Source organism: Schistocerca cancellata, chromosome 5 (genome assembly GCF_023864275.1).
Source record: "Schistocerca cancellata isolate TAMUIC-IGC-003103 chromosome 5, iqSchCanc2.1, whole genome shotgun sequence".
Lineage (NCBI taxonomy): Eukaryota > Metazoa > Arthropoda > Insecta > Orthoptera > Acrididae > Schistocerca > Schistocerca cancellata.
This window is the reverse complement of record NC_064630.1, coordinates 689,488,516-689,509,690: the sequence shown is the minus strand read 5'-3', so window position 1 is coordinate 689,509,690 and position 21,175 is coordinate 689,488,516. Positions and strand designations below refer to the sequence as shown.

The 21,175-nt window shown below is 42.4% G+C and overlaps 1 protein-coding gene across 3 annotated transcripts in view; it reads left to right on the top strand.

Moving 5' to 3' along the window:
• The window catches only part of LOC126189027 (uncharacterized), a 212,922-nt gene that overhangs the window by 30,819 nt on the left and 160,928 nt on the right, over positions 1–21,175 (top strand). For all 3 annotated transcript variants that reach the window (XM_049930859.1, XM_049930858.1, XM_049930857.1), the window contains exons 6-7: positions 7,185–7,409; positions 18,397–18,496. In XM_049930859.1, the coding sequence (XP_049786816.1) occupies positions 7,185–7,409; positions 18,397–18,496 (325 nt within the window). The remainder of the gene's footprint in view (positions 1–7,184; positions 7,410–18,396; positions 18,497–21,175) is intronic.

The following is a 21,175-nucleotide window of genomic DNA, read 5'->3' as shown; positions in this document are numbered from 1 at the left end:
CTGATTTCGCCTCTTAGGTATGCCTCTCATAGTTAAGTGGATGAGTGGTGATATGTCGTCTACTTCTGGTAGAGAAGACAGTATCTGCAGGAGAGGACATTCCTTGAGGTACCTTTGATGTCTGCTAGTTAGCCCTCCTAACACATCCATTCACAGCAGTTTCCATTGTGTGATATGTGGGGAAGACTTGCAGTTGTGTATTGGTGACATCCAGCTTGTCCTGTAATTGATAACAGCATTCACAGTGGAGCATCGTTGTGGTTGATGCATTGTTTTATGAGACTGTAAGCAAATAACTTTCATCTACACTTGCTGATCCTCTCTTAATGTCTGAAATTGGTAAGCCACAGAGGTTGCAAATTCAACAGAGCCTTGTTATGACTAGAGACAAACTAGTGATAAAGTTTTCTGATTCCTTGAAGCTGAAGCTGTCTGGAACATTTTGCCAAGGCTATGCGCACGCACACACACACACACACACACACACACACACACACACAAGATATTATTGATACATGCAGACAGTATACACTCCCATTGAAAAGGACAACTAAAGTACGACAGTATGATAGTTATATTATATTGAAAAGCCTGATTTCCTACAAAATACATTATCCCTGACACATATAACGTTAATTCATGTCTTGATTTTTATAGCTCATGTTCATTTTCTTCCGAAATTGTATCATCTGCCTACAAAAGGATATTAACTTATTTATTTCTATTAATCCGTATACCCATATTTACTCCCTGTTTCCAGTTTTTAATAAAATCATTTACGCATACGTTAAACCAGGTGACATGCTGCAGCTTTGTTTGTATCATTTATTGGTTGTGATATCAAGTTTGTAATTACCAACGTCGGTTATTTTTGTGGTCATGTATAAGCTATTTATAACTTCAGTAAGATGTCTAGGATATCCATCTTCAATCACTATCTGCCATAGTTTCTTTCTGTTCACACTGTTAAAAGCCTTTTCAAAGTCAATAAAAACTGTATGTCTCTCCAAGTTTAACTCTTGTCATTTCTCTAAAATTCTTTTTGTGGTAAATACGGTATGACTGCATGACTGGCCTTCCTATTATTCACGTTGTTCTTCTGATAGGAGAGTCTCTGTTAAGATTTTTAAACAATTGATTATTTTTGAAAATGTTTTGAAGGCTGAGCGTAGGAGGCTAATTCTTCTTAAAACTTGGCCTAAAAAAAATTGCAAAAATAATCAATAATAGTAGAACTGATGCTATAGCATGAAATAAATTTTTGCGGCAATCAACACAATAAGTACACAGTACCACAACACAACTACAAATTTTGGCAAATAAAGTTTAAATTGTATGTAAATTCTTAGGGTATGGGATATCGGAGTGAATTTGAGATGTGTGATGTAACTTGGAAACGTAGTAAATTATTAAACTCTAAATTTTTTAATCAGTGACCTCTGATACCACAATAGGTTTCAATTACCTTCATTGCCGCACACAATTGTATAGTTACAAGTATCCAGAATGTCTTCAGAATGGTGGTAATCTAGTGCACATTCTAAATTGCATGTTATGACCTACAGTATTTCCAATATGTCTGAAGAGGACCAAAGTACTCTTGTCATTACCAGGAAAGTACACCAGCCAACCTATATGCTATTTGATGTTTTTTTATTTTGCCAGCAATTAAAAGAATTTCTTTGAAACAGATTATAAAATAAATAAAATGTAACAATACGAGAGAAGGAAAGTTGCTACTCTCACCATATAGCGGAGATGCTGAGTTGCGATAGGCACAATAAAGAGATTCACACAATCATAGCTTTGGGCCATTAAGGCCTTTGTCAGCAGTACACACGCGCGCACACACACACACACACACACACACACACACACACACACACACACACGCACGCACGCACACTCAAGCAAGTGTAAGCGCAACTTGCACACACGTCTGTAGTCTGAGAGAGCTGAAACTACACTGTGAGCAGCAGCACCAGCACATGATGGGAGTGGCGACTGGGTAGGGGTAAGGAGGAGGCTGGGGCGGGGAGGGGGAGCGATAGTATGGTGGGAGTGGCAGACAGTGAAGTGTTGCAGTTTAGATGGAGGGCGAGACAGATGGTGCGGAGGGGGAGGGGGTAAGTAGGGGAAAGGAGAGAAATAAAAATAAATTAAGACTGGGTGTGGCAGTGAAATTATGGCTGTGTAGTGCTGGAATGGGAACAGGGAGGGGGCTGGATGGGTGAGAACAGTTATTAACAAAGGTTGAGGCCATGAGGGTTAAGGGAACGTAGGATGTATTGCAGGGAAAGCTCCCACCTGCGCAATTCAGAAAAGCTGGTGTTGGTGGGAAGGATCCATATGGCACAGGCTGTGAAGCAGTCATTGAGATGAGGGGTATCATGTTTGGCAGTGTGTACAGCTACAGGATGGTCCACTTGTTTTTTTGGCCACAGCTTGTTGGTGGCCATTCGTGCGGACAGACAGCTTGTTGGTTGTCATGCCTACATAGAATGCAGCACAGTGGTTGCAGCTTAGCTTGTAAATCACATGACTGGTTTCACAGGTAGCCCTGCCTTTGACGAGGTAGGTGATGTTAGTGACCGGACTGGAGTAGGTGGTGGTAGGAGGATGCATGGGACAGGTCTTGCATCTAGGTCTCCTTACAGGGGTATGAGCCATGAGGTAAGGGATTGGGAGCAGGGATTGTGTAAGGATGGACGAATATATTGTGTGGGTTCGGGTACTGTGGAATAAAACGGTAGGAGGGGTGGGAAGGATAGTGGGTAGGACATTTTTCATTTCAGGCACGATGAGAAGTAATGGAAACCCTGGCGGAGAATGTAATTTAGTTGCTCCAGTCCCGGAATGTACTGTGTTATGAGGGTAATGCTCCTTTGTGGCCGGACTGTGGCATTTTGTGAGGTGGTGTGAGACTGGAAAGATAGGCATGGGAGAGTTGTTATTGTACTAGGATGGGAGGATAATTATGGTCAGTGAAGGCTTCAGTGAGACCCGCAGTATATTTAGAGAGGGACTGCTCGTCACTGCAGATGGGACGCCCATGGGTGGCTAGGCTGTATGGAAGGGACTTCTTGGTATGAAACGGGTGGCAGCTATCGAAGTTGAGGTATTGCTGGTGTTTAGTATGTTTGATATGGATTGAGGTACTGATGTAGCCATCTTTGAGGTGGCGGTCAACATCTATGAAGGTGGCTTGTTGAGTTGAGTAGGACCAGGTGAAGCAGATGGAGGAGAAGTTGTTGAGGTTCTGGAGGAATGTGAATAAGGTGTCCTCACCTACAATCCAGATAGGAAAGATGTTATCAGTGAATGTGAACCTGGTGAGGGGTTTAGGATTCTGTGTTTGTAGGAAGGATTCCTCTAGATGGCCCATGAATGGGTTAGCATAGGATGGTGCCATGCGGGTGCCAGTAGCCATACTGTGGATTTGTTTTTACATAGTTTTTCGGACGTAATTCTACTTTCTTACGTATTTTTTCACATTTTTACACCACCATGGATCCTTGCTCCTTCCATCTGCATCAATACAGAAAAGTTTCCTTATCCCTAGCCAGATCCCAGTTCCATGTACTGTTCCTGCATTATTGCTTGACTCATGAAATCCCCCCTAATGGCCTTACCATCAAATTACCAATCTCTGGTTGCCACCCCTCCTTCCACAATGACCTCCACCTGTTCAGATTCTGCCAAATCTTAGCCCTCACCAACATAGCCCTGCAAAACCATATCAACCAAGCCCAATCCTCCTTGCGGTACCTTCTCTCCATCCGCAAAATTCTCCTGCTATGTAATCCCAAATTCCTGGAACCCATAACACACATTGATACTCTTGCCCTGCAGGAACTTGAGTAACATGCACAACGCCACCTCAAAAAGCTCTCCATCCTGCTCACTTCCTACTCCCGCCTCGGAGTACCACTGCCCACCACTTCTACAACCACCTCCAAACCTCCCCCACGCCCCCTCATAGCTGACAAACCTCGTCTTGCAGACCTACTACACTTACCCCACCCTCCAAAACTCCCTCCCACCACCACACAGAACTCAAAACCTAACAGACCTGCAACTCAGTCATGTACGTTTCTTCCAGAAGCCTTAGTCCCACAGAAATATCAGTCCTTTCCCAAGGCCTCACCTTTTGCCCCACTCCCAAATTCAACCATGCAGGACTAGTTCAAGACCTTCTCTCCTTCTCCCAGTCCATACAGTGGAAACGCTTTTTCACCACCAACCTGACCACTCAGACTCAACCACAGACCAATATTGAACCTTGCCTAACTCAGTTCACTCTTCCTTCCAACCTTGATCCACCCCCACTACCTCCAGACCACCCCCTGTTAGCTTTCCAGAATTTCTTATCCTCGAACCTTGCCCCACCATCATTCCCCAAATCCCTCAACATGCATACTAACCTTACATCCGCAGAAAGAACCGCAGTCCACCATCTAAAAACTGATCCCGACCTTATAATCCTACCTGCAGACAAATGCTCCTCCACCGTAGTTTTGAACTGCAAGGATTACGTGGCAGAAGGACTCCATCAGCTGTCAGATACTTCCACCTACAAACCATGCCACAGTGATCCCATTCCACCAATCCAGCAGGATCTCCAATCACTACTCAAATCCTTAGACCCATCCCAGAACCTCTCCCCTACCACTCCCCGCACTTCCACCTTCTACACGGTTCCTAAAGTCCATAAAACCAACCACCCAGCATGCCCCATTGTGGCCGGTTACTGTGCCCCCACTGAGAGAATCTCTGCTCTTGTAGGCCAACACCTTCAGCCTATTACCCAGAACCTATCCTCCTATATAAAAGATACCAACCATTTCCTCTACCAACTCTCCACAGTTCCTTTTCCTTTACCACATGGTACCCTGCTAGTCACTATTGATGCCACCTCCCTGTACACTAACGTTCCTAATGCCCATGGCCTTACTGCTATCAAACACTACCTTTGACGCCCTATGGATTCCAAACCAACCACCTCCTTCCTAGTAGCCATGACCAACTATGTACTCACCCACAATTACTTCTCGCGCGCGCGCGAGTGTATACCTGTCCCTTTTTCCTCCTAAGGTAAGTCTTTCCGCTCCCGGGATTGGAATGACTCCCTACCCTCTCCCTTAAAACCCACATCCTTTTGTCTTTCCCTCTCCTTCCCTCTTTCCTGATGAAGCAACCGTGGGTTGCGAAAGCTTGAAATTTGTGTGTGTGTTTGTGTGTTTTTTATTGTGTCTATCTACCAGTGCTTTCTCGTTTGGTAAGTCACAGCATCTTTGTTTTTTAATATATTTTTCACATGTGAAATGTTTCTTTTTATTATATTCATATTATTTTATTCTGGTTGGCAAGAATGACCTCTGCCCATACTAACCCATAGGAACTATGTCCTTCAATTTTGCTATAAGATAAGCTACTTCTAACAGCAACAAACACACCACCAGAACACTATTTGGTTTTTCATGAAAATTTTAGCTGAACTTATTTATGGCTTTATCCAGCATTTAGTGCCTGTAACGATTTGAGCATCAGTGCTTTCTATTAGTGCTAGGAGCTCTGGTACTAAGCCAACACAGCTGCGACAATTCACAACTGTTACACTGATGGTTCCTGGATCTATGTTCTTCCTGTGTTCGACCAGCATCCTTTGAGACTGAAGCCCTTTTTGTGTTTTCCCTAGACCCTCTAACTTAAAAAAAAAGTCCAGTCCTTACTGCACAGTCTCTGCTACCAGTGTAGCTGCCTCCTGCATGTAGTGGACTCATAACCTATTCAGTGGAACCTGAAATCCAACCACTCTACGGCGCAAGTCGAGTAATCTGCAACATACGTGATTGCAGAACCACCTGAGCATGTGATTCAGACCTTCTATTCGGCTCTACCAGAGGTCTGCAATTGGTGTTGCTGCCTATGCTGCAAATGGTTTCATCTCACAAGCAAGACTGGCAGCCTTTACCAATTTTTTTAGCTACTCGAAACCCGAGAGGATCTCTTTCAATCTAAAGTGACACACATCATTGGTACCAATGTGAGCCACCACCTGCAATTCATTGGACACTATGCTCTTCATTGCATCCGGAAGGACCCATTTCATATCAGAAATGACTCTACCCAGTGTGCACACGGAGTGCACTTTGGCTTTCTTCCCCCCCTTGGTAGCCACGTCCTGAAGGGGCCCCATAATGCGACTAACATTGGAGCTCCGAATTACCAATAATCCCATATTGCTCGAATCTTGCAGACTGAGAGATTTCCTCTGAAACACGACAAGCAACTGCATCTGGTTGAGGGACAGTGTATGCCACAGACAGCACCTGTGACCTGTTTGTCAGACTAACTGAGGAGGCCTTACATGCGGTCCCCTGGGAAGTCTTTTGCCGCCTGCCATCTCCAGAGGTGACCTCCCACTCGATCCTGTTTTTTCTTTAACCCGGATTTTCTTATGCCCAGTGATATGCATTTCACAAGTTCATAACTTCTGTGGTAAATGTGACATGTCAAAAGCACAACCCTGTTGGAACTTACATACAAATGATTCATAACCAGGGGCTGACTCTTCAGAAACAGTTCCTGGATATGTGCTACATGGTTAAATCATAATTTCATTTGTTTTACTTAATGTCTTATGAAAGAAAATACTACCTGTGATGAAAACTGTGGCCATATGTCTTAAAACATGGTGATACACGTATTGTGACTGGGTGAAGTTGCACTATTTGACATTAATGTGGATGTCTTACTTTAAAATTCAGTATTTAGCTTACTACATAGCATTTTTCAGTATAATTTGTGTTTTTGCTGCACATGGGTTCCCATCTTGCAGTTTGCCGCATCACTCACTTTACAAGAGGTTTTCGTATAAACTGTGAATCCCATAATATTGTGACAAAGTTTCTGTTTTTAAATTCCAGTGGCATTCATAGCATAGTAAAAAGTGTACAGATGAGTTTGAGGCACTCTGTTCATGTCTTGTAAGTATAGTAGTTTTATTTTATTGTCTTGTGCTTTAATCTCATTACTGAAAGTGACTTCCTGCTTAATCACCAACTAGTCTGTGTGTACAAAACAGTATGACTTGTAAACACCTTTTTGTGCTGTACCATCTTGTTTCAGTAATTTTTATAATGGTTTTGCTGCCTTAGATGATGAAGTGTTTCTCATTGCAGAAAGAGTGGCATTGGGCTTGGAAGAGGCAGTTTCAGACAGGTGTACCTTCAGGAACATAGGACACCTATTGTGGGCAGAGGCAGTTTTATTGATGATTATTCTGATGATGAATGTTTAGGCTATGATGAAGTTAATGGAGTTATGTTGAAAGGAATTCATTGTAGCCTTCAGTCGGGAGGCAGCAGCAGAACTGTTTCTAAAGGGAGAGGTTTCTACAATGTAAGGTGAGCCATTTAGAAGTTATTCACATACACTTAACACACTGAGTGTTCTCATTCAGCCAAGAGATTTGCAATAGTTTTTGCTTATTTAAAATACTGCATATCTTGTGTGTGTTCAGTGGTTGTTCTTATCTTCTGCTTTGCAACTAGACTACTCTTCTTTTAGTGGTAAGAGCATAAGTATTGCCGTAGTCTGCAGCTCGTGGTCGTGCGGTAGCGTTCTCGCTTCCCACGCCAGAGTTCCCGGGTTCGATTCCCGGCGGGGTCAGGGATTTTCTCTGCCTCATGATGACTGGGTGTTGTGTGATGTCCTTAGGTTAGTTAGGTTTAAGTAGTTCTAAGTTCTAGGGGCCTGATGACCATAGATGTTAAGTCCCATAGTGCTCAGAGCCATTAGCATAAGTATAAGAAATGTTATTTGAAGGACCTGAATGAATGTTACAGACGCCAAGAATTATATATTCAGGCAAGACATTTTGTAGTTGCCCACAAAGTTCCTAGACAAAATGCTGACTGTTCCAATTCTGAATGTTGGAAATATTGCAAATATTTTTAAGGTTTTCATTCTCTTGTACAAATTAAATGTGACTTACGAAATGCGTATGAGAACTACCACCACTAAATGCTTTATGGCTTAATCTTGTGCACTGGATAAACAATTATAAATAGAGAATTCTGAGGAGACAGTGTCCTACTGTTAACTTAAGGTGACAACCACAATTTTCTATAGGTTATTATTCTTCTCATCCATCCATTTTTAAACCTTCATTTTTCCCACACAGTTATTCCCATTTTTACTGTCGTGTTCATATGCACCTTTAAGCACTCTGTACATGATCAAACAATTAGTCAAACTTTACTGGGTTTCTCAAATATGTGACAGTGTACAGCTGTCTTCACGTCTCAGAGAGAAACCTGGCACTGCCCACCTGCTCTCTGACGTGCAAGTTCCATTATTGTTTGAGTTACACAGCTATCAGTTGCTATGCTTCTATGCCGTACTGCTTCTGTCAAAGTGCAAGAGTGTGGTATTATTGCTTAAAGACAAATTTTATTGCTCCTTTAAAAAAGGAGAAACTGTAAGTCAGCGATTAAGAATGGTGAGCACTATTAAAGAGTACTGATTCAGTTTTGAAGTACACCTGCAAACTTGACAGTGAAGGTGGGAGTAAACATAGGAAAGTGATGAAGAAACTGATTAATGAACTTTTGGAAGAAGCCTTACATTGCTCATTTTTACAAAATCAATCACCTAACGTTATGTATTAACTGTAGAAAGATAACCATGACAACTTACTTAAAAGATAATAATACTTTCTAGAGTTAATAATAAAAATGTTTTTTTTTTTTTTCATACACTTACCTGAATTTTCGATCATCTGAATTACTTAAGACAACAATTATTTCGGGTAATGGTTCCCACTGCATATGTTCCCATATTTTGGAATTTTAATGAATTTCATTACAGGACCAACCAGAAGAGAACACATTTTTGCGTGCATGTATCGTCTTTTTCAATGTGAGGATGAAGTAACTTGGTTATTAGAAGCTTGACTTGACATTTGGAGGAAGCTGTCACAATGATTAGGTCCTGAATTTAATATTTCCTTCATTATGAAAAGGAAACTTGCTACTCACCATGTAGTGGAGATACCTAGTTACAGACAGGCACAACAAAAAGTCCGTCAGAAATAAGCTTTTGACCTACAAGGCCTCCCTCCCCGGCCCTCCCTCCCCGGCCCTCCCTCCCCGGCCCTCCCTCCCCGGCCCTCCCTCCCCGGCCCTCCCTCCCCGGCCCTCCCTCCCCGGCCCTCCCTCCCCGGCCCTCCCTCCCCGGCCCTCCCTCCCCGGCCCTCCCTCCCCGGCCCTCCCTCCCCGGCCCTCCCTCCCCGGCCCTCCCTCCCCGGCCCTCCCTCCCCGGCCCTCCCTCCCCGGCCCTCCCTCCCCGGCCCTCCCTCCCCGGCCCTCCCTCCCCGCATATCTATCTGTGACCCAGCATCTCCGCCATACAGTGAGTAGCAGCTTTCCTTATCATAATATTGTAACATTCCATGCAGCATCTTCCATTGTTTGATTTTTGCCTGAAGGCTTTTCTTCAATCCTAACCCAATGCTGTTTTCCTTTGTCACTATTTTTTAATGCAGTGAGACGCCTGCTAAACCCGCTGGGCAGAACAAGGTGATCAGGATTGTGGAAAGGGGCCAAATAAGGTTGGGGTCAGTTTCACCTTAAACTTGTAATTTATTGTAATTTAATAACACATTTACAACCAAAGCAGCACATAGCCGAACCTTTACATCTATGAATTTCAAACTCCTAATATTTCACAGCTGAAGGCCTCCAAACAAGAAGTCTTGACAATCAACAAGATGAAAATGCAGTCAAAATAACCACAGCTAGGCTGAAAGCCTCAAGGCAACGGTGAATAGATAAATGTAAATCAGATGCAATACAGTAAATTACCATAACCTTTCAAAAGCAGTAGGCTGCAATGTTTAATCTTGAAAGGTAATTTTAAGAACAAGGTTCCAATGCTAAAGCCCCACAATTAATTTTCGAAAATTAAAAAAAAAATATAACCATAAGCCTTAAATTTTAACTAGCTGAAACCAGTCTAAAGAAAAGACAACATAATAGAAATAACCTTTCAGCAAATATCCACTTGCCAGAATTCAAACTTACTTCTATAAAAGACAGTAAAACCAAGAATTTTTTATCATTGACTATGATAGGTTATAAACAGACATTTAAACACTGGTGAGAAAGACAGTAGACAACAGCACTCAGGAGCCTCCAGGGGGTCTGTCTGCCGTTGTTCACTTAGGTGAGACAGGTGGTGAGCCCAACCTCACTTGATCCTTCGGAATCCAAACAAGGGACAGCCACGGACCGACCGACAAACGACTTTCTTGCCACCAATCGGTACATCAGAATTCAAACACAAAATGTTAGGGCATGATTATCCACAAGAAATATGTATTAAGCTGTCAAAACTACACACCATGTTGGATAGTGAAAACAGATGAGGAAAGGACACTGCGTGAAATTACGTTAGTGGCCAGGGCAGGTAACCAAAGCACTAATGGCCACAAGGCAGAAAATTCTGCTGGTCAACTTGAATTGTAGTCAACCAATATGGTTATCAACTTTGACGTCCTGGGTCGGTGAGCTACAAAGCTTGTAGTGATCAGACAGCGCCACGCATGCTCAGACACTGCGCAGGGACCGCCAGCGGACCCAGCCAACTGCACCGTGCGGAGATATCTTCCCTGGTCCGCAGCAACCGACTGACTACCTCTGAATGCCAACAACATCTAAAATAGTAGTCAGTGGAAATAACGCCAACTACACACACAACCTGACAAACACTTGCACAAAGACCCCAACAGTAACTAAGGACGCACGAAGAAAAATCGGGAGAGTATGCACGTGCCCGCACACACACACACACACACACACACACACACACACACACACACACACACACACACACACACCTGACTCATGAACGATCGGCGAGCCATAACGCGTCGTCTGGTAGCATGACCGACTGACGACCCACCAAGACTGTGGCCTGGCTCAAGTGATGTGTGGTGGCAATGATTGGGCGAGCCATGTCGATGCAGACCTCACTGCACTAGTGCCGCATTGCAACTCCCTGACTGGCAGGTCCGGACTGCACTCGAGACGTGTTCCAGCTGACTGACTGCCCGAACTCGCGACCTGAACTCCTTATGACAGACGACAACCGGAAAGTAAATAGCAGTCGAGCGAAGGTACTACGAGTGGGGATATATCGATACACGCTGCTAGTGCCACCCACGGTCAGGCAAAGGAGCAACTCGGTGACAGTGGTAATTTAAATGAATGTAGTGAGGTGGAAGTACGTCAAAATCAGTGTGTAAAATACATGAAGGCGGGAACACGAGCCACGCACGGCTCATGCGTTACTATACTCAATATCCGTCATTCTTTCTCTTCTTTCCTGTGTTTCTTTTGTTGCCTTACAAACTGCACTGCACGCTCTATTTTCGAGCCACACACTAGCAACTATTGCGGTTGCACACAACAGATGGCTAAAAGACCACGCTGATTGTTGGTTCAGTATCTTTAAGTCCCACATTATTCCTGCTGATACCATTAATCATATACCTTCAAATTGATCACTTTCCCTGTGTCACACTCCCGTATTTTCACGTGTTATTTCCAACACCTTTCATCCTACAAACCCCTCTCCATCCCCACTCTTTCTCCGTTCTATCCCTGTTCACACCCATTAATTCTACCTCATCCAGTCACATCTGCTGTTCCCCTTTTTCACACTTACCCACCCTCAGATCTATTACCCACAGTAATACATATATTCTTTGATATCAGTGTGACTTCAAGCCAATTTTAGTGAGTTTTCACCTTTCGCCATTGTCAGCTCCTTCATATTTCAGCGTTTCTCCCTTTTGCATCCGTTTCATCCCTCTTGTGATTTTTCCCATGTATTTGGGTGTATTTTTACGAATGTTTTTGGATGAAATTCTATGTTATTTATGTAATTTTTCCAATTTTTTCCACCATCATTGATCCTTCCTCCTTCCATCTACGCCAGTACAGAAAAGTTTCCTTATCCCTAGACAGAACCCAGTGCCACATACTCTTTTTGTGTTGTTGCTTGGCTCATGGAATCCCTCCAGATGGCCTTACCATCAAATTATTCATCTCCAGCTGCCACCCCTCTTTCCAAAATGACCTCTTTGTGTTCAGATTCTGCCAATTCTTAACCCTCACCAGCATAGGCCTGCAGAACCATATCAACCAAGCCCAAACATTTTGAAGTACCTTCTCGCCATCCGCAAAATTCTCCTGCTGTGAAATTCCAAACCCCTGGAACAGGTAACACATTGAAACTCTTGCCCTCCAGGAACTAGAGCAACATGCACAATACCACCTCAAAAAACTCTCCACCCTGCTCACTTCCTACTCCCTCCTTGGAGTACCACTCTTCACCACCTTCACAACCTCCAAGTCTCTCCCACATCCCCTCATAGCTGATGAACCCTGTCTCTTAGACGTAAAACATTTACCCCACCCTCCAAAACTCCCTTCCACTACAGATTGCAGAACCTAAACAGACCTGAAACACAGCTGTGAACGTTTACCCCAGAAGCCCTACCCCCCCCCCCCCCCACAGAAAGATCAGCCCTTTCCAAATGCCTTCCTTTCGCCCCACTCCCAGATTCAGTTATGCAGACCTTCTCTCCTACACCCAGTCCCTACAGTGGAAAAACGTTTTCACCACCAACCCTACCAATCGGACTCAACCAGAGGCCAATGTTGAATCCTGCTGGACTCAGTTCACTCCTGCATCCAGCTGTGATCCACCCCCAGTGCCCACAAATCACCCCCTCTTAACTGTCCAGAACTTCTTAACCTTGAACCTTGCCTCACCATCTTTCCCCAAATCCCTCAACGTGCAAACTAAATTTACATCTGCAGAAAGAACCGCAGTCCACCATCTAAAAACTGACTCTGACCTTATAATCCTACCTGCGGACAAAGGCTCTGCCACTGTTGTTTTTGAACCGCAAGGATTACCTTGTGAATGGACTCTGCCAGCTGTCAGATACATCCATCTACAAACTTTGCCACAATTATTCCATTCCAGAAATCCAGCAGAATCTCTATTCACTCCTCAAATCCTTAGACCCATCCCAGAACCTCTCCCAGGAGTCCATCTCTCTGCTCACCTCTACCACTCTCCACACTGCTCTCTTCTACATACTTCCTAAAGTCCTTAATCCCAACCACCCAGTACATCCCATTGTGGTGGGGTACTGTGCCCCCACTGAGAGAATCTCTGGTCTCACAGACCAACACCTTCAACCTATTACCTGGAACCTACCCTCCTATATAAAAGATACCAACCATTTCTTCCACAGACTCTCACAGTTCCTGCGCTGCTAATCACTATTGATGCCACCTCCCTTTACACAAAATCATTAATGCATATGAACAATATTGAGCACTATCTTTGCCAACACCCAACGGATTCCAAACTGACAATGTCCTTCCTAGTCTCCATGACCAACTATATCTTCACCCACAATTACTTCTACTTTGAAGGCATTACGTACAAACAAATCTGGGGTACGGCTGTGGACACCCGCATGACACCATCTTATGCCAACCCATTTATGGGCCACCTAGAGGAATCCTTAAAAACACAGATTCCTAAATACCTTTCCTGGTTCAGATTCATTGATAACATCTTTGCTATCTGGATTGAAGGTGAGGACACCCTATTCACATTCCTCCAGAACCTCAACAACTTCTTCCCCATTTGCTTCACCTGGTCCTACTTAACCCTATAAGCCATCTTCCTAGATGTTAACCACCACCTCAAAGAGTGCTACGTCAGTACCTCTGTCCATATTGAACCTATTAACCATCAGCAATATCTCCACTTAGACAGTTGCCACTCATTCCATACTAAGGAGTCCCTTCCATACAGACTAGCCATCTGTGGTTGTCACATCTGCAGTGACGAGTGGTCCCTCTCGAAATATACCGAGGGTCGTACTGAAGTCTTTAGACTGTCCTTATCCTCCCAACCTTGTAGAAAAACAAATCTCCCATGGCTTATCTTTCCAGTCTCCCACCATCTTCCAAAGTCTCACACTCCGGCTACAGAGGAGCATTCCCTTTGTAACTCGTTACCACCCAGGATTGGAGCAACTGAATTATATTGTCTTCCAGGGATTAGACTACCCCTCGTCATGCCCTGAAATGAGAAATATCCTGCCCACTAATCTTCCCACCCTTCCCACAGTGGTATTCTGCCATCCACCAAACTTACATAATGTACTTGTCCATCCCTACACAGCCCCTACTCCCAACCCCTTACGTCATGGCTCATATCGCTGTAATAGACTTGGATGCAAGACCTGTCCCATACATCCTCCCACAATCACCTACTCCAGTCCGGTCACTATCATCATCTATCCCATCAAAGGTAGGGCTACCTGTGAAATCCAGTCTTGTGGTCTACAAGCTAAGCTGCAACCACTCTGCTGCATTCTATGTAAGCATGACAACCATCAAGCTGTCTGTCCATATGAATGGCCACCAACAAACTGTGGCCAAGAAACAAATGGACACAAAGCCCAATGGCTCTCCAGTCCAAACTTCCTTCAGTGAGGAGTCTCTGTTTTTACCCAATTGAAACTACCTCATGTTGCTTAGATGAGTTGATTGAAGCTAAAGGTTGAATGCCATAATATTCCAGTTTTTTAAGCAGAGTTGAAGCCTTTGCAGAGATCACAGAGTACAATTGACACTGGATTCTTACTTTCAAATGCAGTTAAAACTTTGGCTATAAACTTCAGCATCAGCTGTAGTGGTATTTTTGCTATGTTGGAATCCAAATTGTGTGTTGTGTTTTCTGAAGTAGTTATGTAGCTTGTTGTTCGTTAGTCCCAAAACCTGGGAAGATATTTGGGGCAGTAAAAATAGGTCTACATTTTGGGGCCAGATACTGATCTCACTTTCTAAAGACTGGTATCTCTTAAGCAGCTTTGAGTGCATCAGGCAGAACTCTAGGTTCTAAACACACATTAAAAATGAAAAAAAGATGTTGACAGATAAAAATGTGTTATTGTTTTAATTGTGTATAGGGAAGCAATAACAGTCCATATTTCTGCAGTTTTAGAATCTTGACACAGATTTTATAATATCCATGGGGTGACAAAATTCCAGTAGATGGCATACTTATTATGAGACTCAGCACCAAGATGATCTAAAGCACAAGCACCAGTTTGGTTGATAGTCTTTCAGCTCGTTCATTGATGGTAGAAAGTTCTTTGTGGACCAGCACTGCATCTTGTGTGTGAGTTTCAGACTTTACTTGAATAATTGTGTCCTACACAGCTTTGCATTTGTTGGGAGCACCTTTTGTGTAATGTTAACATGAAAGTTTTTTTTGACCAGAATCAGTTTGTCTTGTAGTTCTTTTTACATTGTAAATAAGCTCAGTAAGAAGTGTAATTCAGCTCAGGCCCTTCTCTACAAGAATTCTTATATTTTCTATACAGTCGGAGTATCTCTTCCGTAATGAGAGCCAACTCATCTGTATAGTATTTTAGCTGTTTCTTTTTCTATTTATATTTGGGGCTAATGTTGATAAATGGTGCACAGTAGTACCATACTTTCGTGAGTTTTTTAGGAATTTATCAAAATCTGCTTGTCTGGTACCTTTCCCACGTTTCTTTTTTTTATACAGACCTCAGACAGGGTGTATACGACCCGGGACAACCGGGAGATCCGGGAAAACCCGGGAATTGTTTCATCTGGGAGAAAACAGGGAAAAACCTGGGAATTGTTTAGAATTCTGGCAATTTTTCATTGCTTTAGTTTTCAGTTAAATTTTTGAGATTTTGACTGGTAAGAACCAATACTCCAACAAAGGATATTATTGTATCCTGCTACTGCAGAATAATACTGCAGCAACAAAACATGAAATGGAGAAAAAAAAGAAAAAAAAAAAAAAAAAACGAAAATAAAACTTAAGTTCCAAAGGAAATGCGCCGTATAAAACAACAAAACAGTGCTCATACAAGTGTCTGCCAACAGTAAAGTGTGTCAAAGGCTTTAGGAACACTATGCAAGCTTTATAACAAATTGTGTCTGATGAGCGTGACGTGTTTAAATTAGATTCGTTTGAGCAGTTGCGGGCGGGCTCTTGTGCATGCGCAGTTGAGGAGCGTATGAGTAGTACCTTATCCCGCTTCTGGTTACGGAAGTGTGGCTGGGCGCCACTACTTAATATTGCCGCTGTTCGGAAATATCATAGATCCCGAGCTGATGCACAGAGGAGTCCGAGTTGTGATGGGGAGGTGGGTCGTCTCCACGTGACCTGTATTTATGTTCAGTGATTTTGTTTTTTCCTCTTCGTTTATTGCCCTCACGTTAAATGATAACAAAACGGATTTTTGTGGCCGGGAGCTGTCAAATGAATTAAAACATGTTCGCATAATTACGGCAGGCTAAAATATGTTCATAGTTGCAGATTTTATTTCCACCTTTGACGGTCAAGCATTAATCACCTTGCAGAAAAATGAAGTTATTTTTGCCGGTTTGCTAAAGAGATTTGGCTTTTATTAATCCTTTCTACTGAGGCAGTCAATTTATTTGAAACAAAGTGTTTAATTTCACACTATTGGCTAGTTTCAACTGTTCACTTCATTTCAAGTGCACGTTTTCCATCTTCTAGCTTGCATTTTTCTTTCTCAGAGAAGGAAATGAGTGGTTTGGGGAAGGTTTGAAAATGAACAGGTAACTCAGATCCCTTACTGACAAGGGAACCTCCCGATCACACCCCCCCTCAGATTTAGTTATAAGTTGGCACAGAGGATAGGCCTTGAAAAACTGAACACAGATCAATTGAGAAAACAGCAAGAAGTTGTGTGGAACTATGAAAATAATAAGCAAAATATACAAAGTGAGTAGTCCATGTGAAAGATAAGCAACAACAAGGATAACCTGAGCTCAGGAGCGCTGTGGTCCCGTGGTTAGTGTGAGCAGCTGCGGAGCAAGAGGTCCTTGGTTCAAGTCTTCCTTCGAGTGAAAAGTTTACTTTTTTTATTTTCGCAAAGTTATGATCTGTCCGTTCGTTCATTGATGTCTCTGTTCACTGTAATAAGTGTTTTGCGACTGCACCACAAAACCGTGTGATTAGTAGATGAAAGGACGCGCCTCTCCATTGGGAACCGAAAACGTATTTCGTAGGAAATATATCTCACATATTTAATGCACTCTTCGTCCAAAGTAGCGAACAGTCAACTGCCAGCCAGGGAGCCTCGTTAGCAAGAATACTCTCTCTTCAGTGCGCTGTAGTCGACTGAAGTCAAGTGTTTCGATGTTTGTTAAAGTGTAGCGTCCCCATACTATGGTGCGGTTACCTCGCATCGGACGGACGGACGGACAGATAATAATTGTCTGAAAATAAAAAAATTAAAATTTTTCACTTGAAGGAAGATTTTAACCAAGGACCTCTCGTTCCGCAGCTGCTCACGCTAACCACGGGACCACGGCGCTCCTGAGCTCAGATCATCCTTGTTGTTGCTTATCTTTCACATGGACTACTCACTTTGTATATTTTGCTTATTATTTTCATAGTTCCACACAACTTCTTCCTGTTTTCTCGATTGATCTGTGTTCAGTTTTTCAAGGCCTATCCACTGTGCCAACTTATAACTAAATCTGAGCGGGGTGCGATGGGGAGGTTCCCATGTGAGAGGAACCCACATGTTCAGGAAAAGGAGAGAGGAAAAAAGTCTATGCAAAGGCATGAAAGAGAGAGAGAGAGAGAGAGAGAGAGAGAGAGAGAGAGAGAGAGAGAGGGGGGGGGGGGGGGGTAGGTAGGTAGGTCAGATTGTTCTTAAAGCCTCTGTGGCCTCACCTTCATCTTCCCCTTCCCCCTTTTGTCGTCACAGCGGGTGGACCTCTCTCAATATAAAGTCTGTGTGGGCTGTTATTCTTTACTGTCCTTCCCAAATCTCCCAGGTCTCCTCCATGAGGTAAGAAAGAGTAGGTCTGAAAGTTTGGCAAGATTTTTTAAATGGGTGTTGGTAGTCTTCAAATTTCATCTCCAGAAGGCAAGAACTGTCCAGTCACTTTGTTTCCTCATAAGAAAGTTTACAAGTATTTTTTACCAGTAGAGGGGCTTAACATTCAGGTAGTTTTGACTCAGCATTAGTGTGTGTGCTTAAACACAAATCAGTTATGGAAGAAGGCTGTTACTTAGAATTCCGTGGTGATCTGATGTAAGGGACCAAGGGTACATGAATTATGTACATTTATTAGTGAGCTTAAAAAATTGTAATAGTTAACTGCATTTATACATACATTTACTATGCACCTATAGAGGAAATTTGAGCAGGTTATTAATTATGGCAAAATGATGATTGCATATATGTAATATATTGATTGTATTAAATTACAGTGCGGACAGACCAGGTGTAAAGAGACAATCACTGTTTCACACTCCGGAGCCTGTGGCCAACAGTTCTGATGAACTTGAAAATACAATCAGAAGACAAAGTGTATGTATGTTTTTATTATTATTATTGTTGTTGTTGTTGTTCTTGTTGTTGTTGTTTGTAAAGGCTGGCTTCAATGGGTCATTATGAAGAAACTCTTTGTGTCCGTCACTTACAATTAAAAATACAGAAATTAAGTCTTAAATGAAGCTGTGCACTGCAGTCTAGAATCTGGTAATCTTAAAATGGTGTGCTTAGTATTCTTACTTGACGTTGTATGATAACATGTCCCTTTGATGATAGCAAAAATGGTATATAAACTTGCACAATTTTTTTTTACAGGATTGCATACTGCTCAATTGCAGACAAATGTGTGTAAAAAAAAAAAAAACAGAAAAATAGTGTTACCTTTTGGACTTGTGTAACTATATTAAAAGTTTATAGATAAAAACGTCTTTAGTGAACTATAACTGATTCAACATGCTTATAATTGGTTTTGAAAAATTACATTTGCTGCCTATCAGGCATACTGTTGAGATTTTGGTGACCAGGCCTGAGCGTAACTTGGGCCATGGCACTGCATTTAAAAGACTGTGCCCTAGTATACCTTGGGCTGTGATATTTCTAGATACATGTCACCTGTTGTTCAGTAACTGGACAGATTTTGTATGAAGACAGTGTATAGACATCTCATGACCTGTCCTTTGACAGGTACTGCTCTCATTGTCAGTTTATAGAATTGCTTCAAGAAAATTAGTAATGAATGTAACAGCTCCTGTTGTGATGGGGACTGCATTTTTCTAAGATTTGTGTGTGTACTCCTTAGGTTTTGATGATTTCTGTAAGTCTGCTGCAAGCATGCTGTATCTGTTGAGTGAATAAGGAATTTTGGGAACTTTATATGATGAATTGAATGATTCTGGATTGGTGGGGAGAAACAGCTGAGTGAAAATAATCTGAAGAAAAGGGCAATTATCAGCAATTGACCTGCAGGGTGACACTTTCCAGGTAAAAGTTTTGTGACTGAGCAGCATCCAACACAGGTTTGCATGATTTGTTTTGGAGAAGACGAGACAATCTGCTGTAAAAACGGTGAGGGGGGGGCAGTGAAAGTTTGTATTTCCCTGGTGCAACATACCTCTCCGCATGTCTGAATGTTAAAAACTTTTCCTTACAAAAGCCATCAACATGTGAAATTGCCCAAGAACTTGTATCACATCTTTTTTGGAAGGTTAGTTATACTTTCTCATTATAGCAAAATTTGTAATCTATCATAGAACTACAATAAAGGTAAAGAATAATAAACCTTGGAACTTTGTCTCCAGTGATGATGTGCTGGTAAACATTTTAAGTAATGGCATAAATGCCAGGTTCTCTTAGCCAAAGTTCTTTAAAAGGGGAGGTGATGAATAGATGTATCAAGAGAGTGAACAACATATTGATCATTGGGTGGGAGGAATGCTGTAGGAGAGTAGCCTCATCTGCCTCACGCAGTACATAAACCACCTGCTGACAAAAAGAATTGTATATCATTTGAGTGATAGGTCAGAAACTGTTCCGTCAATCTCTCCCTAGATTAGAATAAACAGTTTGAATACGACACTGAAATGAAACATCACATACGGAATTGGCTACTACAGTGCCTCTGCACACTTTGTTAGTTGAAGATTGAAGTTGACTGTGAATGGACAGTATTGGACAGAAGATTTAAGTTGCTTTCATAACCAAGAAATCCATAAGTTCACAGATTATGTCATTCATTAGTCCAATTTGTTTATTTAATGCATTAGTTTTCTAATGAGTGGATGTGTATAAGAGACACAAGTAATTCTCAGTGCAGGCAACTGTGCAGTGTGAATGCTCTTTGTGGTGCAGAAGCGTCTCTCTTCTTTAGTTTCTTTCTGCCAGTCCCACATTTATAATTAACATAACTCAAGAATGGGAAACACTTGCATTCTATACACAGTCTCCTTAATGTCTGAGCTACACTTCCCAAAATTATCTCAATAAAACAGTTAAGCGTTCACCTTCCCTACTACCAACCTGATGCGCTTGTTCCATCTCATGTAACTTTGCAGTGTTACGCCTACATATTTAATCAAAGTGGCTGTGTCAAGCTGCATGCTAGTAATGCTGTGTTTGAGCATTACAAGACTAGGTAAAACAGTCATCCACATCAACTTACCATTTTTCTACATTTAGAGCAAGCTGCCAACCATCATATCAAATAGAAATTTTGTGTAAGTCACATTGCATATTCCTACAGTCACTCAATGACACCTGCTGGTACACCGCAATGTCATCAGCAGAGAAGCTGGAACTTGATGCTCATCTTGTCCGTCACATCATTTATGTAAAGAAAGAATAAGAGTTGTCCTGTCACACTTCACTGGGGCACTCCTCATATCCTTGTCTGTGAAAAACACTTCATGTCAAGGACCAAATACTGGTTTCTATTACTTAAGAAGTCATAGAGCCACTCACATATCTGGGAACCTAAACCTTATGCTTAGACCTGGTCAACAATTTGCTTTGGGGCATTGTGACAAATGTTTTCTGCAAATCTAGGATTATAGAATCTGCTGCTGCCCCCCATCTATGGTTTGAGATATCGCGTGAGAAGAAGGCAAGCTGAGTTTTGCACAAGTGATATTTTCTACATCTGTACCAATTAGTATACAGAAGCTTTTCTGTTTCAAGGAAGTTTATTATATTTGAACTCTTACTGTCTTCAAGAATTCT